Source organism: Ipomoea nil, unplaced genomic scaffold (genome assembly GCF_001879475.1).
Source record: "Ipomoea nil cultivar Tokyo-kokei standard unplaced genomic scaffold, Asagao_1.1 scaffold0688, whole genome shotgun sequence".
In the NCBI taxonomy this organism is placed as follows: domain Eukaryota; kingdom Viridiplantae; phylum Streptophyta; class Magnoliopsida; order Solanales; family Convolvulaceae; genus Ipomoea; species Ipomoea nil.
In genome coordinates this window covers 3,262,768-3,284,182 of record NW_017617116.1, presented here as the reverse complement: position 1 = coordinate 3,284,182, position 21,415 = coordinate 3,262,768, and the positions used below count along the sequence as shown (strand labels likewise).

At 33.5% G+C, this 21,415-nt stretch overlaps 2 protein-coding genes across 3 annotated transcripts; one reads left to right on the top strand and one right to left on the bottom strand.

Annotated features, from left to right (window-relative positions):
- Positions 1-89: 89 nt before the first annotated feature.
- On the bottom strand, positions 90-7,810 carry LOC109176067 (mitogen-activated protein kinase kinase kinase 1-like). The gene is made up of 10 exons (XM_019325492.1): positions 6,496-7,810; positions 5,423-5,507; positions 4,836-4,898; positions 4,126-4,283; positions 3,217-3,289; positions 3,005-3,064; positions 2,018-2,128; positions 1,094-1,333; positions 453-477; positions 90-420 (listed from the first exon to the last, which is right to left on the bottom strand). Exons 1-8 carry the CDS (start codon positions 7,503-7,505, stop codon positions 1,118-1,120), a joined length of 1,776 nt encoding a protein of 591 aa, XP_019181037.1. The 5' UTR covers positions 7,506-7,810; the 3' UTR covers positions 90-420; positions 453-477; positions 1,094-1,117.
- Positions 7,811-13,732: 5,922 nt separating this feature from the next.
- LOC109175795 (DNA-directed RNA polymerases II and IV subunit 5A) lies at positions 13,733-18,571 on the top strand. 2 transcript variants are annotated; one of them, XM_019325151.1, is made up of 5 exons: positions 13,733-13,820; positions 14,465-14,675; positions 16,705-16,884; positions 17,220-17,333; positions 18,143-18,571. In XM_019325151.1, exons 2-5 carry the CDS (start codon positions 14,475-14,477, stop codon positions 18,266-18,268), a joined length of 621 nt encoding a protein of 206 aa, XP_019180696.1. In that variant the 5' UTR covers positions 13,733-13,820; positions 14,465-14,474; the 3' UTR covers positions 18,269-18,571. The 2 variants fall into 2 exon arrangements, with proteins under 2 accessions (XP_019180696.1, XP_019180695.1); XM_019325150.1 differs by having other exon boundaries at positions 13,738-13,844; positions 14,468-14,675.
- The last annotated feature ends 2,844 nt before the right edge of the window (positions 18,572-21,415 follow it).

The window sequence follows — 21,415 nt, the reverse complement described above, 5'->3', positions numbered from 1 at the left end:
TACGAGTATAAATTCTGTACCTCGTTATTTAAATTCATGATCCATAATGTGTATAAATTCTATACCTTGTTACTTTCTGTCCATAATGCTATGTGAACCCTGATCCATGATATAAATTGCTAATTTGAACAAGTTACAATAAATTAAACACCCTAATCGTACAAGAAAATCTACATTTCTCACCCAAAGACAAAGCCTAGCTACATATATACAATTCATACTTTGACATTTGATCTCTAAGACCCATGAAAAACCAGGGACAAAAAAACAAATAATAGGCCACACTAACTATAACGTAAAAAGAATTGTAAATAATAAAAATATACTCTCACAACTGCCAACAACCTAGCCTCAACCGTGGTAACATTTATTCACAGCCGAAATCAAATAGCGCCAGCCAGCCAGCAGCTCAAGCACGGTTGAGGAAATATAAAATATGGGCGATGTATCCAGCCTCTGGGGAAGCAGCATAGCCATCTGAGGAATCAAGAAAAGTGAACTTGATCGATTTAGATGAAAATGATAAAATTATAACAATCACAAATTAAAAGCAAGTGGCACAAATCAAGAGATGCATAATCATTAATCAATTCCAACTATATATATGACATGCATTCCAATTACACCATCCCATCAATCAATCAATCATGAGCCCGCATCAAAATGTGCACAAAACCATTCAAATAACAATCAGCGTTCAGCAATTGGACAACCATGTTCTTGTATATATTGTATGATAAAACACTTTCAATCAAACAAAAGGATTAAGGATTAGGAGTTCATTTTAATCAAAATTCTGTGGTTAGCAAAAGGTAAATAGGTAGAAGTACAATAAGGAGAAACCATAAAATGATGAAGGCATGTTCCAATGCAGCATGGGTGTATACAAGTTAGTAGAAAAGGTCAAAAGGATAGGAACAAAGGATGAAAGGATGTATGTATGTGTACACACACACACACATATATATAGCCTAGGGGGTGTAAATCAGGATCTCTGCCAGTTTCAACATGCAGGTAACTCAACATAGAGTGAAAAGACAATTGTAGATAGAGAACCATGAGAGATTTCGAACTAAAAATGGGATTCACTTACCATTTGTACTTGCAGCAACACTTCTCAAAGCCGCCTGCCTATATAGCGAGGAGAAGCTGAACCTGAGGATGAGGTAAGTGGTCGTTTCACGAATGGGTGGTCCAGTAACTGAGAAGCATTTGGACGACAATTTGGGTCTACTTGAAGACACTTATGTATAAAGTTTCGTGCATCCTTTGAGAGCGTATTAGGCACATGAGGTGGCTCACCCTGTCCAATCTTATACAGTGCCTGCATGGGCTGTTGCATAAAGAATCTACTGTCAGTCTCCAAACTATAATATAATTATGTTCAGGCAGAAGTCAATCATCTAATTCTATTGTAAAAGTTGTCATCATTGGGCTGACCAGGGGGAAGTATCATCCCATGTATTTTTTAAGAAACATCAAATTGTGTATCCACCATGTTCAAAATAATATGCTTTGTATATCTATATCCACGGAATATAGTAAAACTCCATTAATATGTAGTAGTCATATCCATTCTAGGTAGTCAAGATTCAAGAAAGCATTATTATATTGAGCATATAAATTCTGCAACTGGTGTTTCATAGCCTTTATAGGCAATGAATGATCAATTTATCCAAATTAGCTACAAATCAAATTTCAGTATATAGCAATAAGCTACTGCTTCTAGCTCCTTTCAGTAAAGGAATCCCATTAAAAAAATGTCCCAGCTATTATAAATAATTTGTGTGAATAAACCTGTCGAGGATAGTACTATAGTAGAAAAGAAAACAAAAATATTGGAGGCAACAGATTAAACAGTTCTGCAGTTTTCTACACAGAACGATTCTGTAAAATTATAGGAGTATATATTGTTCAGGCAGGACAATAAAAAAAAAAAAAAAAAAACATAATTCCCAACTACAAGTTATATTGTTATATTAGCCAGCATATTATGAAAGTAATCATAACCACATACATTTTCTAGAGTGGAGTAAGGGAACTGGCTTGTAAGCATCTCCAAGACAGTGCAGCCAAGGCTCCATATGTCTGCAGAAAGACCATAGCCACCACTCCTCGGATTAACAACCTGTAGCCATAAATTGATTATCAACTTAAAACTCAATTCCATAACTTATCCAATGAAATAAAGGAAAGGATTCCCAACTTAAGAAACTACTAACTTGAATTGCAAGGCAAGTAAGAACTCTTAAGCTAACTAGAAAATTGTTAAATAACTTATTTCTGGACCTATGACTAAGGTTTCTGGAATGTTATTTTTTAAATAGCATGTTGCCAAAATGTCCTTTACTCAATTATTTTTCCTTCACAAAATAAATAAAATTCAACCAGCTGCTTATGAACCAAAAAATAATATGATATCTGATCCTGAATACAATAAATATAAGCTGTAAATCCTGATCAACAAAAACCAAAGACTTCTCTTTTGTCGTACACGGATTCTGCATCAATACCTCAAAAGTAGAGTACTTCTCAATTTTGAAGTTATTGCTATATCTAAATTTATTAAGGGGATGCAATCAAGTAAAAAAAGATGTACTTACAAAGCAGCCTTTTATAAAATACCCCCAGCTAAACAAGGAAACAATATACTCCTAAGAGTTTTAACTATTACATGTGTATATTCTCGTACCAAGAAAAAAAAATAGCTAAATCTGATCAGAATCATCATGTGCCTATGTAAAATGCTTAAAGCTAGAAATCAACTCACTAATTCAAGATCTATGAAAGGGAAATATCTCCACTTAATTATAGGTATGGCATGATGTAGTTAATACTTGATACAATACAAAGGAACAATTTTTTAAAAACCTAACACTGCCAGATTATCAATTTATTCAGTCAGATCCAATTAATCTATCCAAATAAATGCCTGTCCATTTAATAATTTATGTAATATAAACTTTCTACACTATGTAAATGTAATGAAAGAATCAGGACCAACCTCAGGAGCCATCCAGAAGGGAGTGCCCTTGCAAGACTTCACATTATTCAGTTTAGTGGCCTGCATGATGTATTAACTGCAATATCAGGCTTATAGCATCCTAAGAAGCTTTCAAAAATTAAATAAATATAAAAAAATATTTAAAATTCTGCTATAGAAGACCATAATGACACCATAGGTAGTGCATAAAGGAGGTTAGAAAATACGCATACCTTTGCAAGGCCAAAATCTGCAAGTTTTACTAACCCAGTAGTATCCACCAATATGTTTGCGCATTTAATATCCCTAGAAGACAAATTAAGGAAGACTTCAGAAACCTACTTAAATTGGATTCATTTACACTGAGAATTGTGACTACCATTTTGTAATTTTAAAAAAATGAATTAATAAAAATCAAAAGAAGATTTAAAAAAAAAAAAAATTATTGTTACATCACAGGGGGTTAGGGGTTGAACTCTTAATCTTGGATCTAGGATGCTGGATTCCCCGTCTTGAACCACTTTAGACAAGGGTAATAGGGCAAATACTTGTTTGAGCAGTCGCACACAGAGCTGGTTCAAGTTGATCAATGATGATACATCATAATACAATGCCCTATCAATTATGTTCTAATAATGTTCAGGGAACAGTACCACTGAACATCATTAATAGGGTCAGACAAGTACTGTTGGGGTAATAGCGCTTCATAAGATTTAATCTTAAAGGCTGAAAAACACATTTTGGTTCCACTATCCACTACAACATCATTGCATTTTAGGACAAAACTAATACAGTAATAGAGATTATTCTCTAAACCAGGATTTGAAATCCAGATCAACAATCCTAATTAAGAATAACATTTGTGGTGTTCAGATAGTTTAAATATCTAGTTTGCCTCCGAATCTTACTGATTCTCTTTTCCTTTTCATCCTCTATATCACATACATTACACACTGATGTTTTCAATATGCTACACCATTGTGTATTTACTGTTAAATTAAATTAAGAACACTAATGAAATATGTAAACTGTTAATCAGCATTTTAGTTTTGGTTCATCGACATATATTAAAACCTGTTAAACATGTGAGGAGAAGAAGAATATGGCATGAGAAATTGTGAACATTTTAATAGTTTCATCACCTGTGGATAACATTTTGATTGTGTAAATACTTCAGCCCATGCAAAATCTGCCTTGTGTAAGCAGATACCTGGGAATCTTGAAGCTTATACTTTTTATACAGCTTCAAAAGTGATCCCTGAGATACCAGCTCAAGAAAAATATATAGTTTTGAACCATCCTGCAAAAAGGATGACAAATAAAACAAAATAAGATTTGGAACCAGAGACTTGCAAAATACAAACTAATAATCTAAAAGGCTATTCAGAAACTTAAACTGTAAATAAAGCTGCAACGGAAGTCATAATACACACAGGACATGTGAGAATTTTAGTGAGGAAGAAGTGTAGAACGAACTCCTAAATAAGAGGCAGAATATCAATACAAGAATTGCCAAGATTGAAGTCAGGGATCCACACAAAATTCATATTTCTTTGAGAGCAGAACACCAATACGAAGTACAATGGCAGCTGTTTTATCCCAATACTACCAATGCATGAGGTATATTTATCACAAAGTTGCTTTACTTTCAAGAAATATGCCATGTATTAGAGTGCAAGACCTTTAGCACAAATGGTTTGCATGTAAAAGATGAGCAATCAGTGATAACAAGAAAGAAAAATTTTATGCTTCGGTAGAGAGTGCCAACATAGATTACACTACAAGAGAGAGAGAGAGAGAGAGAGAGAGAGAGAGAGAGAGAGAATTAGCATGAAAGCAAAAGAGGCATTACCTTCTCTGTACCATAATATTGGACGATGTTCTCATGTTCAAACTGCCTTAAGAGATCAATCTCCTGATTAAGTAAAAGAAAAAGAACAGATATAAGTAAAAGCAAACAAAATTTAGAATTTAAAACTGCACGCTATTTGAAAGAGAGAGAGAGAGAGAGAGAATGGGGGGATGAGGTATACTCTTGTTTGGATGAGAAAGAAAAATGGAGAGATTATGAGTAGAAAATAATATTATATCCTATCAAATATTTTTCCTTCTCAATACAGGAAGATAATTACAGCCTCACTTCCTCCCTCAACAGACTATACATTTAATTTAGATCCTATCTCCCTCTGAATGCATGAACCATGATGCCTCCACCACCTCCATTTCTCACCCATACCTCTCTCATTTCCTCTCATTTTCTTTAATCTCATCCAAACACAAACTTATTCTCCATTTTCTCTTCCCCCTAATTTCTCTCCACTTTCTGTCTAACATCTGAACACAGAATAAGAATAAATGAATACAGAACAGGAGGAACCACAGGATTATTGGTATTAAATAATTATTACATGTAATTGCTGTGATTGAATGTATACTAACCTGTTCAAGTTGGTAAATGCGTTGCCTTCCCTCCTCACCTTGCTCAAGCAAAGACACTTCCTTCACCGCGAAAAAGAAGCCACCACTGCACAAAGTAAATCAAAAGAAAAGGACCTGAGATCAATAATTGCACCACCTACATAATTGAAATGATGGTTCATATGATAATGATTCTGTTTTTAAAATTTTACTAACAAGGTTTAGTAAAATTAGTCTGGTTTTGAAACCCAAACACACCCGGTGTTTTTTGTTTACTCCAAGAACGTATACAAGGAGGACAAGTAGTACTTTTTGATGAGATAAACCCTATCAGAAACATACTGAAGAAAAATTCACTACTTTCCTCATCTTCTTCCCATTCTATTGGCTTTAGAGGCGAAGAAGCAGAAAATACTCCCTCCATGACCATGGAAGTCCACATGAATGGCAATCTTGCTTCTTCCTCTCAAGCCTTGTTTTTATTCATCCCTCTAAAACCCTCATTTTTTTAATGCAAAAGAATACTTGAAAAAAGAGTGAAGGATATAAGATATTACAATCTAGAGCAAAAGAAGTCTATAGAAAAAATGAAATGGAAGAAAATAAAAATAACATTTCAAAGTTTCAAAGGTCATCATCTCAACTAAGTGACTAACATTCCCAAGATCAATAAAGATCTAAGTGCTGTACTTTAAGATATATATATATATATATATATATATATATATATATATATATATATATATATATATAACATTCTTTTCTCTTGTTCTAGCTGGTGAGCTGGTCTATACATTTTCTCCATGTGTAACCTCTTATATTAGTTATATAGTCTTCCATATATATAGTTTAGTTACTCTCACCACTTGCTTTGCTTCCTTAGCAAATATGGCATCACCTACTTTCAAGTTTCAATCTCTGTTATGTGATCTGTATAAAATCTTAATCCTAAGGTAAGAAACATCTTCCCTAATCGATTTATGCCATCAGACATTTGCAATAATTATTTGCTCCATAAAAATAGCTAAGGTGTTGTAAATTATTCATACTTCTAGTATCAAGAAAACAGAGATAAGTAACATAGTGACACTTACTCTGCAATGCCTTCATAGACTGTTCCGAATGATCCACTTCCCAAGGGTTGACCCTTCTGCCAACCCGTAATAATGCGCATGTATTTTCCATTCGGAGAGACGACAGACATAGGCTCAGTGGTGGTGCTAGAACAATCATCATCGTTAGAATTTGAGGTAAATGAACATGATGCTGAGAGCACACCGTTCATTATTCTTGTCCCTACATCATTTTCCACCTCCTCATCTTCCCCGGCATCATTCTGAACACCCCGAAGGGTTCGAAGCGTAAAACCCAATTCCCCGTCATCCTTGGGCCCAAACGAATTCACAATATCCCACGTTGAACATGCATCATCAGGGACTGGTAATGACCTAAACGGTGGAGGAGCCAGAATAGGAGGCCTGGCACCTTTAATGCCTCCACCACCATCATTACAAGGAATTAATATGGAAGGCTCGGTTTCATTGGAAATGACATTATTACTCCTAACACTATCACCTAATCTACTTACTATTCCACAAACCGCAGCCTTCTGGCACGAGACGATGCCACCAATATCACAATCAATATGACTTTTACTTTCAATACGAATCTTAGAATTTTCAGAATCATCAGCCTCAATTCTCAGACTATCTTTAACAGGGGGAGGGGTATCCGAAGACGAGCTCGAATTCGAGGCCTCCAATTTAGCGACGGGAATCTCGAAGTCCTCCATAGAAACCCCCAAACGGGCCAAACATCTGAAAACATCGTCAATTTCGCCACCGGAGCCGTCGATTCGGATACTCTTACTGCCGTCCAGTTCCAGCGATCGGCTCCACTTACTGTCCAGCTCCAGCGACCGGCCAGTACGGGAAGTGGAGCCATCCCCGGAAGAAGATGAGGTAGACGGCTCGTAGTCGACATTCCTCAGAGCGATGCTGCGCTCGAGCTTCGGCGAAGGCTTGGCGGCAGCTGATTTAGATCCGCGTCTTGACTTGGAGTCCATGCGCTTCTTAGGAACCAAGATCGAAGGTAACCGATGCATCTCGATTCCAAGGTCGAGCTCGATCCATGTAGCGGTACGCCAATTGCTCAAAGGCAGAATTGAAGTAGCAACAGTAATCCGTTGGAATTTCCTAATCTTTCGGAACGCACCGGCGCAATTTGGTAGAGCTCAGGAAATGGGGAAGAAAGTGAAATGAAATCGCCGGCGGCGGTGATGAGAGAGAAAGAGAGAGAGCAGAGTAGCAGACAAGAGACTGGTAAACGCCGTGGGAGATAGAAAGATGAGAGAGAAAACGCGGGGTTTCAACTTTTCCGTGTGATTTTTTGTGTTGGTGATAAGACTTGAGAGAGAGAGAGAGGGGTTGACCAGCTGTCCCGGTTGCCGTTTCCTATGATTGGTCAATTATGGCCCTTTCCTCGTCCTTTTTCTTTCTTTTCCCGGTATCTAATCATCATTTTTTTAAAAAAAAATAACACATTCAATTTGACCAATTTATATCCTATACCCAATCTATCTCATGCCTACTAAAACACTAATGTTTGTGCTCGGGATCGAACGAATATATTGTTGCTGGTCGGGGTGGGCAATCAGTTAATCAAACCGTTTTAAAGCTTTAACCGTTGAATCAAAGTTTTGTGAAATTTTTTAAGTTAAAGTTTTAAATCCTTAAAATAATACATATAATCTTTTGTGGCTTCGGGGAAGGTCATAGGATCGAATTTCAGTGGTGGGATATAAAACCAGTAGTTTAAGAAAGTATAGAACATATACTACCTTGTAATAGAGTCAATAGTTTAAAAAAATACTTATAATAATAAATTCATAAGAAAATATATAACCACAATACCATAACAACACTCCAAACATAAAAACACAAATATAAAGTCCAAACATCCATATATATTTAATTATTATTATTATTATTATTATTATTATTATTATTATTATTATTATTATATATATATATATATATATATTTGGTTAACAGTTCGGTTAACCGATAGTTTCGAATTGAATTAACCATTAATCAAAATTTTACAAATCTTTCAATCATTAACCGAATCGAAGTTTTTCAGTTAAAGAACAGTTAACCGAACTTTCATCAAAGTTTGCACATCCCTAATTGCTGGAAGCAAATCTTAAGTGAGATTTTGTAGCTTTCGGCGTCTATCTCTTGCAGCCCAAAGAGTCAAGGGAGGCGGAGAGCCCCTAAGCACAATATGTATTCTTATTATCTTATCATCACAATTATAATTTAATTTATTTTTCAACAATTTCAACTCACCTTCAAAATATAATATAATAGTATTAATATTTAACTTTAGAAGTTCTCTCCAGTCGTCGGAAACCAAAGAGCAGTGCTCGCGACTGCTCTCTGGTGTCTGGCCAGAAACCATAGATAGTGTTCGTCGCAGACCAAATAATTCTTTGCGATCTGGAAAATAACTTTCCAAAAAAAAAATAGTCATTTTACACCAAAACAAGGCATTTTACATTGACTAGGAAAATGTTTCCCTTTTGACTTTAATTTTTCATGGGTTACCAAACACTGAAAACCCGAAAATCATATTTTATAAATCATTTTTCGGGTTTCTACACACCCTAAATAAAAAATGAGATCACATTATGGAGTAATTTGTAAATGAACTACTATTATAACGGCACGATCAAAAGATTATCGTGGATAGGACAATGGATGTTATACATATGAAAAAATTATAACTCTTTACAAAAATTGTGTTATCATTTCCGCTTATACTAAATCTTATTAGCATGATATAGTCTATACATATCTTTTAAATTTAACAACTTCATATTAAATTTGAAACATTTTGTCTAATTTTATTCAATGTGACTATCCAATTCAATACTTCATAAATAGTAAATATAATGTTAATTGAGTCGAATTTTTTTTAATATGATAGTAAGATTAAATATAACATTATATTAAAAAAAAATTAAATTAACATGAAAATTTTAAACTTAAAATATTTGGATATGATTATCGCATAAAATTTGAACTTTTTCACTAATTATTATTATTATTAGTATTAATTAATTAATTAGTTAATTAATTATTAACAACAAAGTTTATTATTGGTAATAATTTATTTTGTGTTGGCGGCTAACAATGAGGGTTTTCGTGATATTTTATATCATGTTTAGTGGTTTACGGAATACGGACTAAAATGTTGGTCTCTTCCGTACTACTGTATCCAACTCTCCAAAAAGTCAATAATTTTAATTTTAGATGGTATTTGATTGACTGAATGAAACATACGGAATATGGGTAGGAACTATGAATTTAGAATGAATGAATATTTTTGTTCATTCAATTCATTACAGATTAATATATAAATAATGGTATTTTTGCATTTGATTGACTTCAACTTCACTTAATTAATTAATGAATTAATTAGTGTGTGTTTGTTAGAGAGGGGTTGTCCTCACCCAATTGTTATGTCATGGATGGTAAACACGGTCCCAACGATGTTAGTACACCGTTATTTTTTTTTTTCCTTAATTAATAGCGTGACTTTTCTTCTTCATTTTCACATTTCGCGATTTCACTTTAATTTGAGGTGAGCAATGATTTCGGATATTCATAAATTATGAATCAATGCCTGCACATTCACTTTGGAACCATGCCTACACATTCCCGTCCGAAACCATGGCTGCTCCACTGTAGCGCAAGCTTCTTCAACATTCATAAATTATGAATTTTCTGTTATGAGATTATGAATTTAAAGTAAATTCATAATCTCATAACAGAAAATTCATAATTTAATAACTGTTTTTTTTTATGCGATTATGAATTTTCTGTTATGAGATTATGAATTTACAGTACATTCATAATCTCATAACAGAAAATTCATAATCTGACCAAACGCGCACCATTAACACCACATTAGCGATTTTTTTTTAACGTAAAAACGGCGCCTTTGGACCCGTATTCACCATTCATGGTGAACACATTTCCAATGCATAATTTGCCGTCCTCACCCCATTGAGAAATTTCGGGATGTAATAAAAATTTAAGTATTAAACTTTGAATCTTGAAAATACTTGAATTTCATTCAATCACCAAATACAATACAAATAATCATTATTCTTCAAAATAATAATAATAATAATAATAATAATAATAATAATAATATCATATTATTATATTTTTTGCAGTTGGTGGCCACTATCCCACAATCGTTATGCTGCTGCGAGCACGTGCTCACCTTGCATGGTGCGCACAAATCTATATTCATAATTTATATACTGTAGATCCATAATTTCTATACTGTATATCCATAATTTATAGACTCTCGGTGAGCTAAAATTTATACTTTAGATTCATAATTTTTAACCACGAATGTATATCCATAATTTCTACTCCCGGTGAGCTAAAATTTATACTTTAGATTCATAATTTCTAACCACGAATGTATATCCATAATTTCTATACTGTAAATTCATAATTTCTAGATTGTATATCTATAATTTCGAGAGTCTCAGTGAGCTAAAATATATACTTTAGATTCATAATTTTATCTCACCGAGAGTCTAAAAAATTATGAATACACAATATATAAATTATGAATCTACAGTATAAAAATTATAGATATAGATTTGTGTGCATGGTGAACACGTGCTCACATCATAATTTGCCATTATCCCACTACTTGGTTATGTACAATAAACTTTATGTATAGATATTTAACAATTATCAATGAAAGAAGATAGGGGGCGTTTGGTTCACGTTATATTACATAACCAAGGGAATGTGACATCCCCGGACTTATATTCCTATGTTTAGTTCATATTCTCTGAGGGAATATAACATTCACAAGGAATGTAACATTCCTGATGACATTTGATCCTGTCTATTAATCAATTGAGTCACCATGATTTACATCATCCCACATGCTCTGTCAGGTCGGAGTTTGGGGGCCCTTAGGGTTGAGAATTCAACTTTTGGGATAAGAATATATCTGATTTCATAATTCAATCAAGATACAAACTGACTGATATTACATTGTAAAGAATCATAAATGTTTTTTTTTAAAAAAAAAGAATTGATTCACATTATTCGATTAACTAGAATGAACGAATCTCACTACCCTTAATAAATATATCTTCTTCAAACTCTCATGCTTATTAGCCAGAGAAACAATTTGAGTCATGCGTTTTTCATTTGAATTTCCTTGTTGACTTTTTTCAACCTCATTTCACGTTTTTTTTTTTTTAAATTGTACTTTTCGTCCCTAAGTTATATAGTAATTGTAGAATTCATCCATGAGTGTAGTCATACTAACTTTTCGTCCCTAAGTTATCATTATCATTGCACTTTTCGTCCCTGAGTTATAGAGTAATTGTAGAATTCGTCATGAGTGTTGGTTATGCTCACTTTTCGTCCCTAAGTTATCAGGGACGAAAAGTGCAACGCCAATGATAACTTAGAGACGAAAAGTGCAATGCTAATGATAACTTAGGGACGAAAAGTGCAATGCCAATGATAATTTAGGGACAAAAAGTGAGCATGACCAACACTTATGGACGAATTTTACAATTAGCCTATAACTTAAGGATAAAAAGTGTAATTTTTACTTTTTTTTTAAAATGAAATTTTGGTCACCCAATTATCAGTTTCATGTGTATCATTTATTACAATTTCTCACAACCTCTAATTCTTTCATGTTCCCTTTCACCCCATAAGGCTATAATATCTCAAAGAATAAATTTATATTAGTACCCCTTATTTATATCTAGATTTTTATGTTTATTGGGATGCACTACAAATATTATACTATTAGTTTTATCAGACAAAACTATACTACACCATTAAACTTTCATTAGTATATATTAAATGCTATTATAATTAAGTATATTTAACCATTTATCATATCTAAAATTCTTATTTTAACAATTATTATCTAAATTGTCAATTATACTTTTTTCGCACTTTTGGATCCACGAGTATTATGACACTAATAGGATTGCTCCACAGCTTTCGAACCTTACAAACTTGGTCCACGACTATATATATATTTTTTTTTTTAGAACAAATCGGCTCCATTGATTAGTAGTTGTATACTTGTATAACACAAAACATATTGTATGTCTTATTTTATGAATTTATGAGTTGTATTATGCAATTATGTGCATATATGACATAAATTATTATTTACATAAATCAGATCTAAGAATAAGTAAAATATAAAACGTGTATGTATATCGTGTTATGTGTTTCTGTACATCATGGTACGAAATTATGTACATTAAGCGTAAGGATTCTGTACATAGAATAAATTAAAATTTTGTGTTGAAACATGAGAAACGAAAAGTTACGGAATCTGTGAAAACTTAAACATCAAACGACGTCGTTTTGACCCATCGTCCACAATGCTATGTGGACACTAGTCTATGATATAAATTGCCGCGCAAAGTATAGTTCCAATAGTTATGCTGTGCAACTGAATGCACCATGCGCATGGTGCATACGATGCAAAACGACGTCGTTTTGACTAAAAACGCGCGTCCCACTTAAAAAAAAAAATTCAGGTTCGATTCTCGGCAATAGCATTATTGTGGATATATAGTTATGAATTTCTGGATATATAGTTATGAATTTCTGGATATATAGTCATGAATTTATGGATATTTAGTTCATTCATTGTGGATATTTAGTTCATTCATTGTAGATATTTACTTCATTCATTCACCGTGGATATATAGTTATGAATTTATGGATATATAGTTATGAATTTCTGGATATATAGTTATGAATTCATGGATATTTAGTTCATTCATTGTGGATATTTAGTTCAATCATTGTGGATATTTAGTTCATTCATTGTGGATTTTTACTTAATTCATTCACTGTGGATATATAGTTATGGATTTGTGGATATATAATTATGAATTTATGGATATATAAAAATGCTATTGCCGGGAATCGAACCTGATTTCTTTTTTAAGTGGAACACGCGTTTTTTAACCAAAATAACGTCGTTTTGCATCGTATGCACCATGCGCATGGTGCATTCGGTTGCACAACATAATTTGCGGTATAGTTCAAGGCCGACCCGTTTGCTCGATCCATTTGCTATAATGGATAGATAGATTAGAACTAGCCCATTTTATACTACGGACATGGTTGGACTTTAATTTTTAAATTGGGCCGACCAAACCCGCTTATTTTTAAATATAGTCCGGCCATCCCGTTATAAGTTATTAATAAAAAAAAGATAAGTAATAAATGTATATATAAGGGATGTCTCTTTGCTGTGAATACACTACGTTCTAAAACCAGGTTAAGCTCCATCTCTGCAGGCAAGAGCCGCCGCTTCGTGTCACCATCGTCAGCTACTTTTAGCTTTCTACGGGGTAACCTTCTTCCGCACCTAATTCATCGACTTACCTGTTACAATCGATCCACACTGAATACTCAAAAGTATTGAATTTGGAATTCCATTGTTTTTTTTTTTTTTTTTTTTTTTTTTTTTTAGATTTATATGCGGATATGTAGTGAAACTATATATGAATTAATAAAATTGCGAAATTTTCACCTCACTATTCTTAAATGATGAGTTGTTTAAAAATCACCTGATGATTGTTTTGATATATTTGAAGATATTCTTTTAAAATTTCAACCGAAGTTGTGCTTTGTGTTCGTTGGAAAAAGGGTGATAGAGGGAAAATAAGATATGGGCAATGGGCAGATTGAAACCTAAATAACTAGGCATTAAAGAAAAAAAAAAAAAAAAGAAGCTTAAAGCTTCCTTTTTTAATTGAATTGATGTGATAATACTTATATGACGAGAATAATTTTCTGTTTGCACCTAATGGGCTGAGTTCAAATATAGTATCATGTGTTTTTGTATTGGGGATGCCCCTGCTTGGGGCTTTTAGCCATGAAAACAAGTAATTACTTATCAAACAATGAAAAATTGTATCATGTGATTAGTTGAAAATGATGTTGTTTGTTCAATACTTTTGGAATTGAGCAGTGTGAAAATGCCTCTTTCGGAAGAGGAGATTACAAGATTATTCAGGATCCGAAAGACAGTGATGCAAATGCTGACCGACAGGGGCTACATGGTGACAGACTATGAGATAGGAATGCCAAAGCATCAGTTCATTTCGAAATATGGGGAGAACATGAAAAGAGAGGACATTGTAATTCAAAAGGCATTACGCAGTGATAATTCTGATCAGGTATGCTTGGCTGATATTTTGCATGATGTTGATTGGCTGATGTTTTCTGCCAGGATATAACAATATAACATTTTGTTTTATTTTATGATTATGATATTAATTAATTGCGGAGTTTCTCCAACTTTTGGGTCTTGCCATTCTATGCCTAGAATTTAAGAAGTTAATGGTGTTACTTTTCATCAATATAAAAATTCTTGTTGCTGAGTCACACATGCTGCATGTACTGTCTCCTTAGTATAGTATATATGTAATATATAATTATTAAATTTTGTTATATTTGGGGTCAATATAATTATTTATTCATGGCAAGGCTATTAAAGCAAAGTTCTTTTTGTGAGGGACACAGTACGGACAGTATACTCTCTATGACCTCAACCCCCACCTCCCTTTCCTACTGAACCACTCCTTGTTAACATTCCTTCTTCAGCAGTATAGGAACTTGGTGGTCTTTCATCTGCACCCTTACTACAAGGTTTATGGTTGTTTGTACTCCTTTATTCTTATATATGCACCAGGTTGCTAGATTTTCATTCAAGTGGAAAGCAAAAGAACTTTTCACTTCCTGATGTAAAGGGGTTGAAATACTCTAGGCCAATGACATTTTTTAATTGAAACCATTGGAGGAAAATCCTATTTAGTTGGGTTCGTCAAGTCAATTCCTTAATTAAAAGACTTTCAGGATTACTGTCAAACTGCCATCTTTCTTTCAGGAAAACATAAGTAAATTCAGTTTGTGGCAACAGTCAGACCTGGACATTGGATCCTTGCATCTTTTAGAATATAGGCTATAGGCATCATATATGGAGAGTCTACTTATTTTTTAATTCAAAATTTAAGTTCTAGGGTTTTATTTTATTTGGGTGTACTTGTGCGTGCATATATATATATATATATATATATATATATCTTTCACCATAAAGTAGAGTTCATTACATGCATCTGAGCATCCTCTAAATGCATATGGTACATAAGGAAAATGTTTTAAGTATGTTATAATATGCCTTTCCTTTCGTCCTATAAATTTGTTTAGTGCATGTTGAAAATGTGCTTGGTATTGCTTGAGAGTATCAGAGTGCAAAATAAACTGGGGAAATGGGAAAAATGAAGTCCTTTCACTAATAACAAATAGTTTCAGGAGCAAACAGAAAGGGGAAAACAAAGTCCATTTGCTATGAGTTTTATAGCTTTATGAGATTCACTCCCTGCAATATTTCTCTTTCTTCCTTCACAACTGCTAATGAACTGATCTAGCAATATATTGTCTTCAAATGAAGTGACTCATTGATTGCAGTATGACATAAATAAATTGTAAAATGAAGTGGCAAACGTCAAAGAATTTTTTTATGGTATTTATTTATTTTTTTAAATCTCAAACTGATCTAGCGATATATTGTCTTTGTATTCACCAAATGAAGTGACTCATTGCAGTATGACATAAATAAATTGTAAAATGAAGTGGCAAACATCAAAGAAATTTTTTATGGTAATATTTTTAAAAAAATCACAACTGATCTAGCAATATATTGTCTTTGTATTTAGCAAGTGAAGTGACTCATTGCAGTATGGCATAAATAAATTGTAAAATGAAATGGCAAACATCAAAGAATTTTTTATGGTTTTTTTTTTTTTAAATCAGAAGCAGTAGTTATATAACCTGAATATGTGTGTTCATGTCTGGCTGTGCTTATACTTAATTGTCACACTTCAATAAAACCTTTTTAAGGCTGCAGCATTTGATTGCAAACCCTTTTGGACTCTGATATATGACTTGGTTGACTTTCAGCTTTCTAAATTTATAGAATTTGTTCCTTCCTGATAAATGGTAATATTGTATTATCTAGTATTCTAGTGTCTCAATACACACTGGTCCTATTTGAGAGGAGTGTATGGTGTGATTGCAATTGCTCTATCACCAAAGATTGATAATTTTTCATTTTCCAAACCATGCATATTTCTACAATTTGAAATTATTATAGCACATTCTCTTTGTATCTAAATTGTTTTTGCTTGCTTATGTTTGTTAATCCAGATATATGTTTTCTTCCCTGAGGAGGCAAAGGTTGGTGTTAAGACAATGAAAACTTACACAAATCGCATGAAATCAGAGAATGTTTTTCGGGCAATATTAGTTGTCCAACAGAATTTAACTCCCTTTGCTCGAACATGCATAAGTGAAATATCTACAAAGTTCCACTTGGAGGTTTTCCAGGTAATTATTTAGTTTTACCATTGTTTTTCATTGCCAGTCACTGAGTAATTAGACACTACCCTAAAAATTGTCATCATAATGGATATCTTTCATGCTACTTATCACTTAAACAAGTAATTAAGACTATGAGAATCTGGGTTCAAGTTTTACCTTCTTGCATGAAATATGCTGATTCATTGAAAATTACTCCGTACCATTTACCAAAAATAGAAGGTTGAAGTAATACTAAATGCATCAAGGATAGACCTTTTACCATCTATACCATTTGGGTTGAATAGTTCTAGATGTGTTGCACAACAATCTGTAGTAACTGTTATTTTACCACAATGTTATAGGAGGCAGAGTTGTTAGTCAACATAAAAGAACATGAACTTGTTCCTGAGCACCAGCTGCTCACTCCAGAGGAAAAGAAGACCTTGCTGGAGAGATATACTGTCAAAGAAACACAGGTTAGTGTTTTGTCATTTTATGCATCCTCGCAATTGCCTTAATGTTCCTGATACTGGTCACTGTCGACTGGCAGGCTTGAGATCCTATTAATATAAGATACACATCAACGAATTTGAACCAATTGCAAAAGCAATCCTGGGTGTGGACTGTTATGTTAATATAGGATCCCAACCATAGTTAACAGATTTATTGACAAGTTTTCAATCCATGTCATAGTTAACAGATTCCATCATGAGTTTTAACCCTATATGTCAAAGAAACTATTTTGAGTAAAGTCATTTCAGCATCAATTGACCAGGGCCTCAGGCCTCTCTCGTGCATGCTTTTTTCCGTCATCTCTTTCTCTCTATCTAAGGAAACTAAACTGCCATAAACTAAATAGCAGTTTGCAAATAGTGCCTGTTCTGGCTCGATTACTGAAATCAAGCATACCATATGCACTTAGTGATATACCATTAGCAACTTTTACTTCTCAGGTCTTCTCTTTCGTAGAACTGAAAGTGCTCCCTACACTCTTAAGGGGTCATTTTGCTGTATATGATTTGAAATTGTGCTTTCACAACTATACACTTTAAATACTTTTACAATGTTGCCCATTATGTCTATGAGGTGAGAGATTGTTCGATGTGCACAAATACTTAAGACAGACGAATTATTCTTGGGCATATATATAGTGCATTTTTCACGGATGAAAGCTTGGCTTTAAAGTATTTCCCAGTTGTCATGTGTTTACAGTTTTTCCATGCTAGTGCAAATCTGCATCCTGTTATCTAATACTGATCACTTTTATATGCATTGTTGAGGACAGCTCCCTCGTATTCAGGTGACTGATCCAGTGGCCAGATACTATGGGCTAAAGCGTGGACAAGTTGTGAAAATAATCAGACCGAGTGAGACTGCAGGGCGGTATGTCACTTATCGATATGTTGTTTGAACGTGGTCGTCTGGCACTATTGCTGCAGCTTAAATTAAGACAAGACAGCAACGAGATTTCTTTTGGAACCCAAAGGATTTCCGGCAGTCAGTTTGGTTTTTACAGTCTGTGTTATGTGTCTTTTCTGATGCAAATGTGCAATAGAACTCTTGAGGTACTGTAATTGGTTCTTAGGAATGTTCTTTTTAGATGGACTGTATAATGTTGTAATGTTATTGATGATTGTCTACACCTACATTGGTAGTCCAAATGATGATATAATGTTATAGCTTGGGTATCAAATGCTTGAAGTTTCTTCTTTGATATATTGAACTAATTTTTTTTTTTTTTTAAATCTTGATAAATGTTTGCTCAAGCAACCCCATAAAAAAATAAAAAATAAATAAAAATAATTAACTTTTACTATGTCTGATCAAGATGCAAGAAATCTAACAATGCCAATTTTTTTTAGTGAACTAATTGTTTCTATGGGAACAGTTAGGGCAATGAATTGAATTGCATATAGCCCAAGGTTTAACACCTCCATATTCAGCTTCATATTCTGCCCATTTAGAAAATAACACTTTTGGTTGCTAAATTATATATGATCCCATGTAAAAAATGTAGATATATCGTAGTCATTAAAAATAACAAATCAACAGCTACAATTGAACATAAATGTATCAAAGAAATCTACCTAATTAGCATATGTTAAATTTCCTAAAATCACGTTTAAATGCAAAATCCATCTGGCAAAAAATCCCCTCTCTCCATCTAAATAGGGATATGAAGTATAAATTTTTCTTACGCATTCTAATTCACACCAAGTAAATACCAATTTTGGTTCCACAAGTATTAGTAAAATGACCGTTTTAGTCCACATGTTTAATTTCTACCAATATTCATTCACAACTATTGTTTTAGTACCAATTTTTCATCCATGATTATTGTTTTAGTACCAAAATTCATCACAAACCCGCCACCTTTAGTTTAAGACATGCCGAAATATGAAAATTTTAAGGATATTTTTGTCCTTTTTCAAATTAAGATCCCAAACTGAGCATGAGTAGAGGAATTTAAGCTCTAAGATCAATCACTAATTGCAGTTCTCTTCCTCAAATTAAGGTAAGATGAGGATGAGAACTGCGAATTAAGATCGATTTTAGAGCTTAAATATTTTTATTTATGCTCAAATTGGGAACTTAAGTTGAAAATGACAAAAATGCCCTTAAAATTTTTAAATTTTGATATTATTTAAACGGAGGGGTGATCGTCGTGATGAATTTTGACACTAAAATAATAGTCGTAGATGAAAATTGATACTAAAACAATAATCGCGGATGAAAATTGGTACTAAAACAATAGTCGTGGATGAAAATAGGTAGAAATTAAACATGTGGACCAAAATTGTCATTTTGCTAATACTTGTGGGATCAAAATTGATATTTGCTCAATTCACGCTAGTAATCCAAAATGCACACTGCTGACTGTGCAAATGCACACTTTAACGCTGAAGTTTGTTTTATAAATATTGCAAACTTGAAAAAAATTCTCAACCATTGACGAACCTCGATGAGTGGCTGTGATATGATCAATCCACACTTGTTACCTGAAGACATTGCTGCTACTCTAAATTACCCAAAATGCACACCTACGGAAGTCACAATGCATACAATATTACAAACTTGAAAGTTTGCAATAACTATAGAATTGACACCATTGCTTTTTAGAGGACCTCTCTTTTTATTAGGTGATGCGAATATTTTTTTTATATACTAAATCCTCAACCATTACTTTTTAGAGGATCTCTCTTTTTATTAGGTGGTCGATTCAAACTCATGACCTCTGGCATGAATTGGCTTTGATACCAAATTGAAGCATGTGCTCCATCTCAACTAAAAGACTAAGTTGATGGTTGGATTGCACATTTATGTTTATATATTATATGCTCAACAATATATGCAATAAATATTTGTGGAAGTTTATAAGAAAATTCTTGGCAGAACAATTTGAGAATTTTGTATATCTTGTATGTCTTAATTTGATTTTCCTTCTTGTTTAATGAGGAATCTTAAAGACTTATAAGGAAGTGAGCACATGCCTAATATGTTAGATGATCCCATTTCCATTTCCTCAATTTCCTCTTTATCATATATATTACCGATTTATTTTTTTCTTTCCCTAACTCTATAAGTCTTTTAGTTATAATGTGATTATGGATCTTGTCCTGAAAGTTTTGAAGGCAAGAGTTCCAAGTGTGAAGAATTGTTTTCTCACTTCAACAAGGCTAAGGTTTCAAAATAATTTTTCAATATTGCTCCCTGAAAATGATAAATAATTTTCTTAGTTTAGTCAATAGTCATTCACAATGCACAATTAAGGATCTATTTTTATATAGATGGGCTGTAAGGGCAATCCTAATAGGAGGATTATGCACAAATTTTAAGGGAAAAATGACAAGGTGGAGGAGAGAAGAGAGAGGAGAGAAAGGGGATGGGATTGCCCTACAAAAATGAAGACTTTGCATAAGGATGGGACCCACAATGAAGAGGGAGAGTTGCCTCACACATGTGAGGCGCAACTCTCGCGCCCGCCTGGCGCGTAATTCTAATTTTTTTTTTCTTTTTTAATTTCAGATTTTAATTTTTTTTTTTGTTTTTTTCTTTTTTAATTTCAGATTTTAATTTTTTTTTCCTATTTTCATTTTCTCTTTTCTAATCACACCTGTAAAATCTCCATAAAATCTTCACACTATTGAGGATGCCCTAAAGGTTGTCATGAACGGATTTACATACGACGTGCACAATCATCATTATTTCAAGATTGCAGGTAGGAATGACAATTGGGCGGGGCGGGTGCGGGGGACATATCCCCTGCCCGCAACCGCATTTCCAACCCACTCCCCGCACCCGCATCCGCTCCCGCGCGGGTAATGAAAATCCTACCCCATACCCGCCCCCGCGGGAATTTTGCGGATGCGGGTAATATCCAACCCGCAACTTTAATTATTTATATTACACTTAAATCTAATAAAAATCTTATACTACAATTGTAATTATCACATTGATTTTTTTTATAAGTTTGAACATAGCTCTAAAATTTAATAAGAGCCAATGATGTTAGTTCTTAATTGGAACTAAAATTTGTGTTGATAGTATAAATTGTATT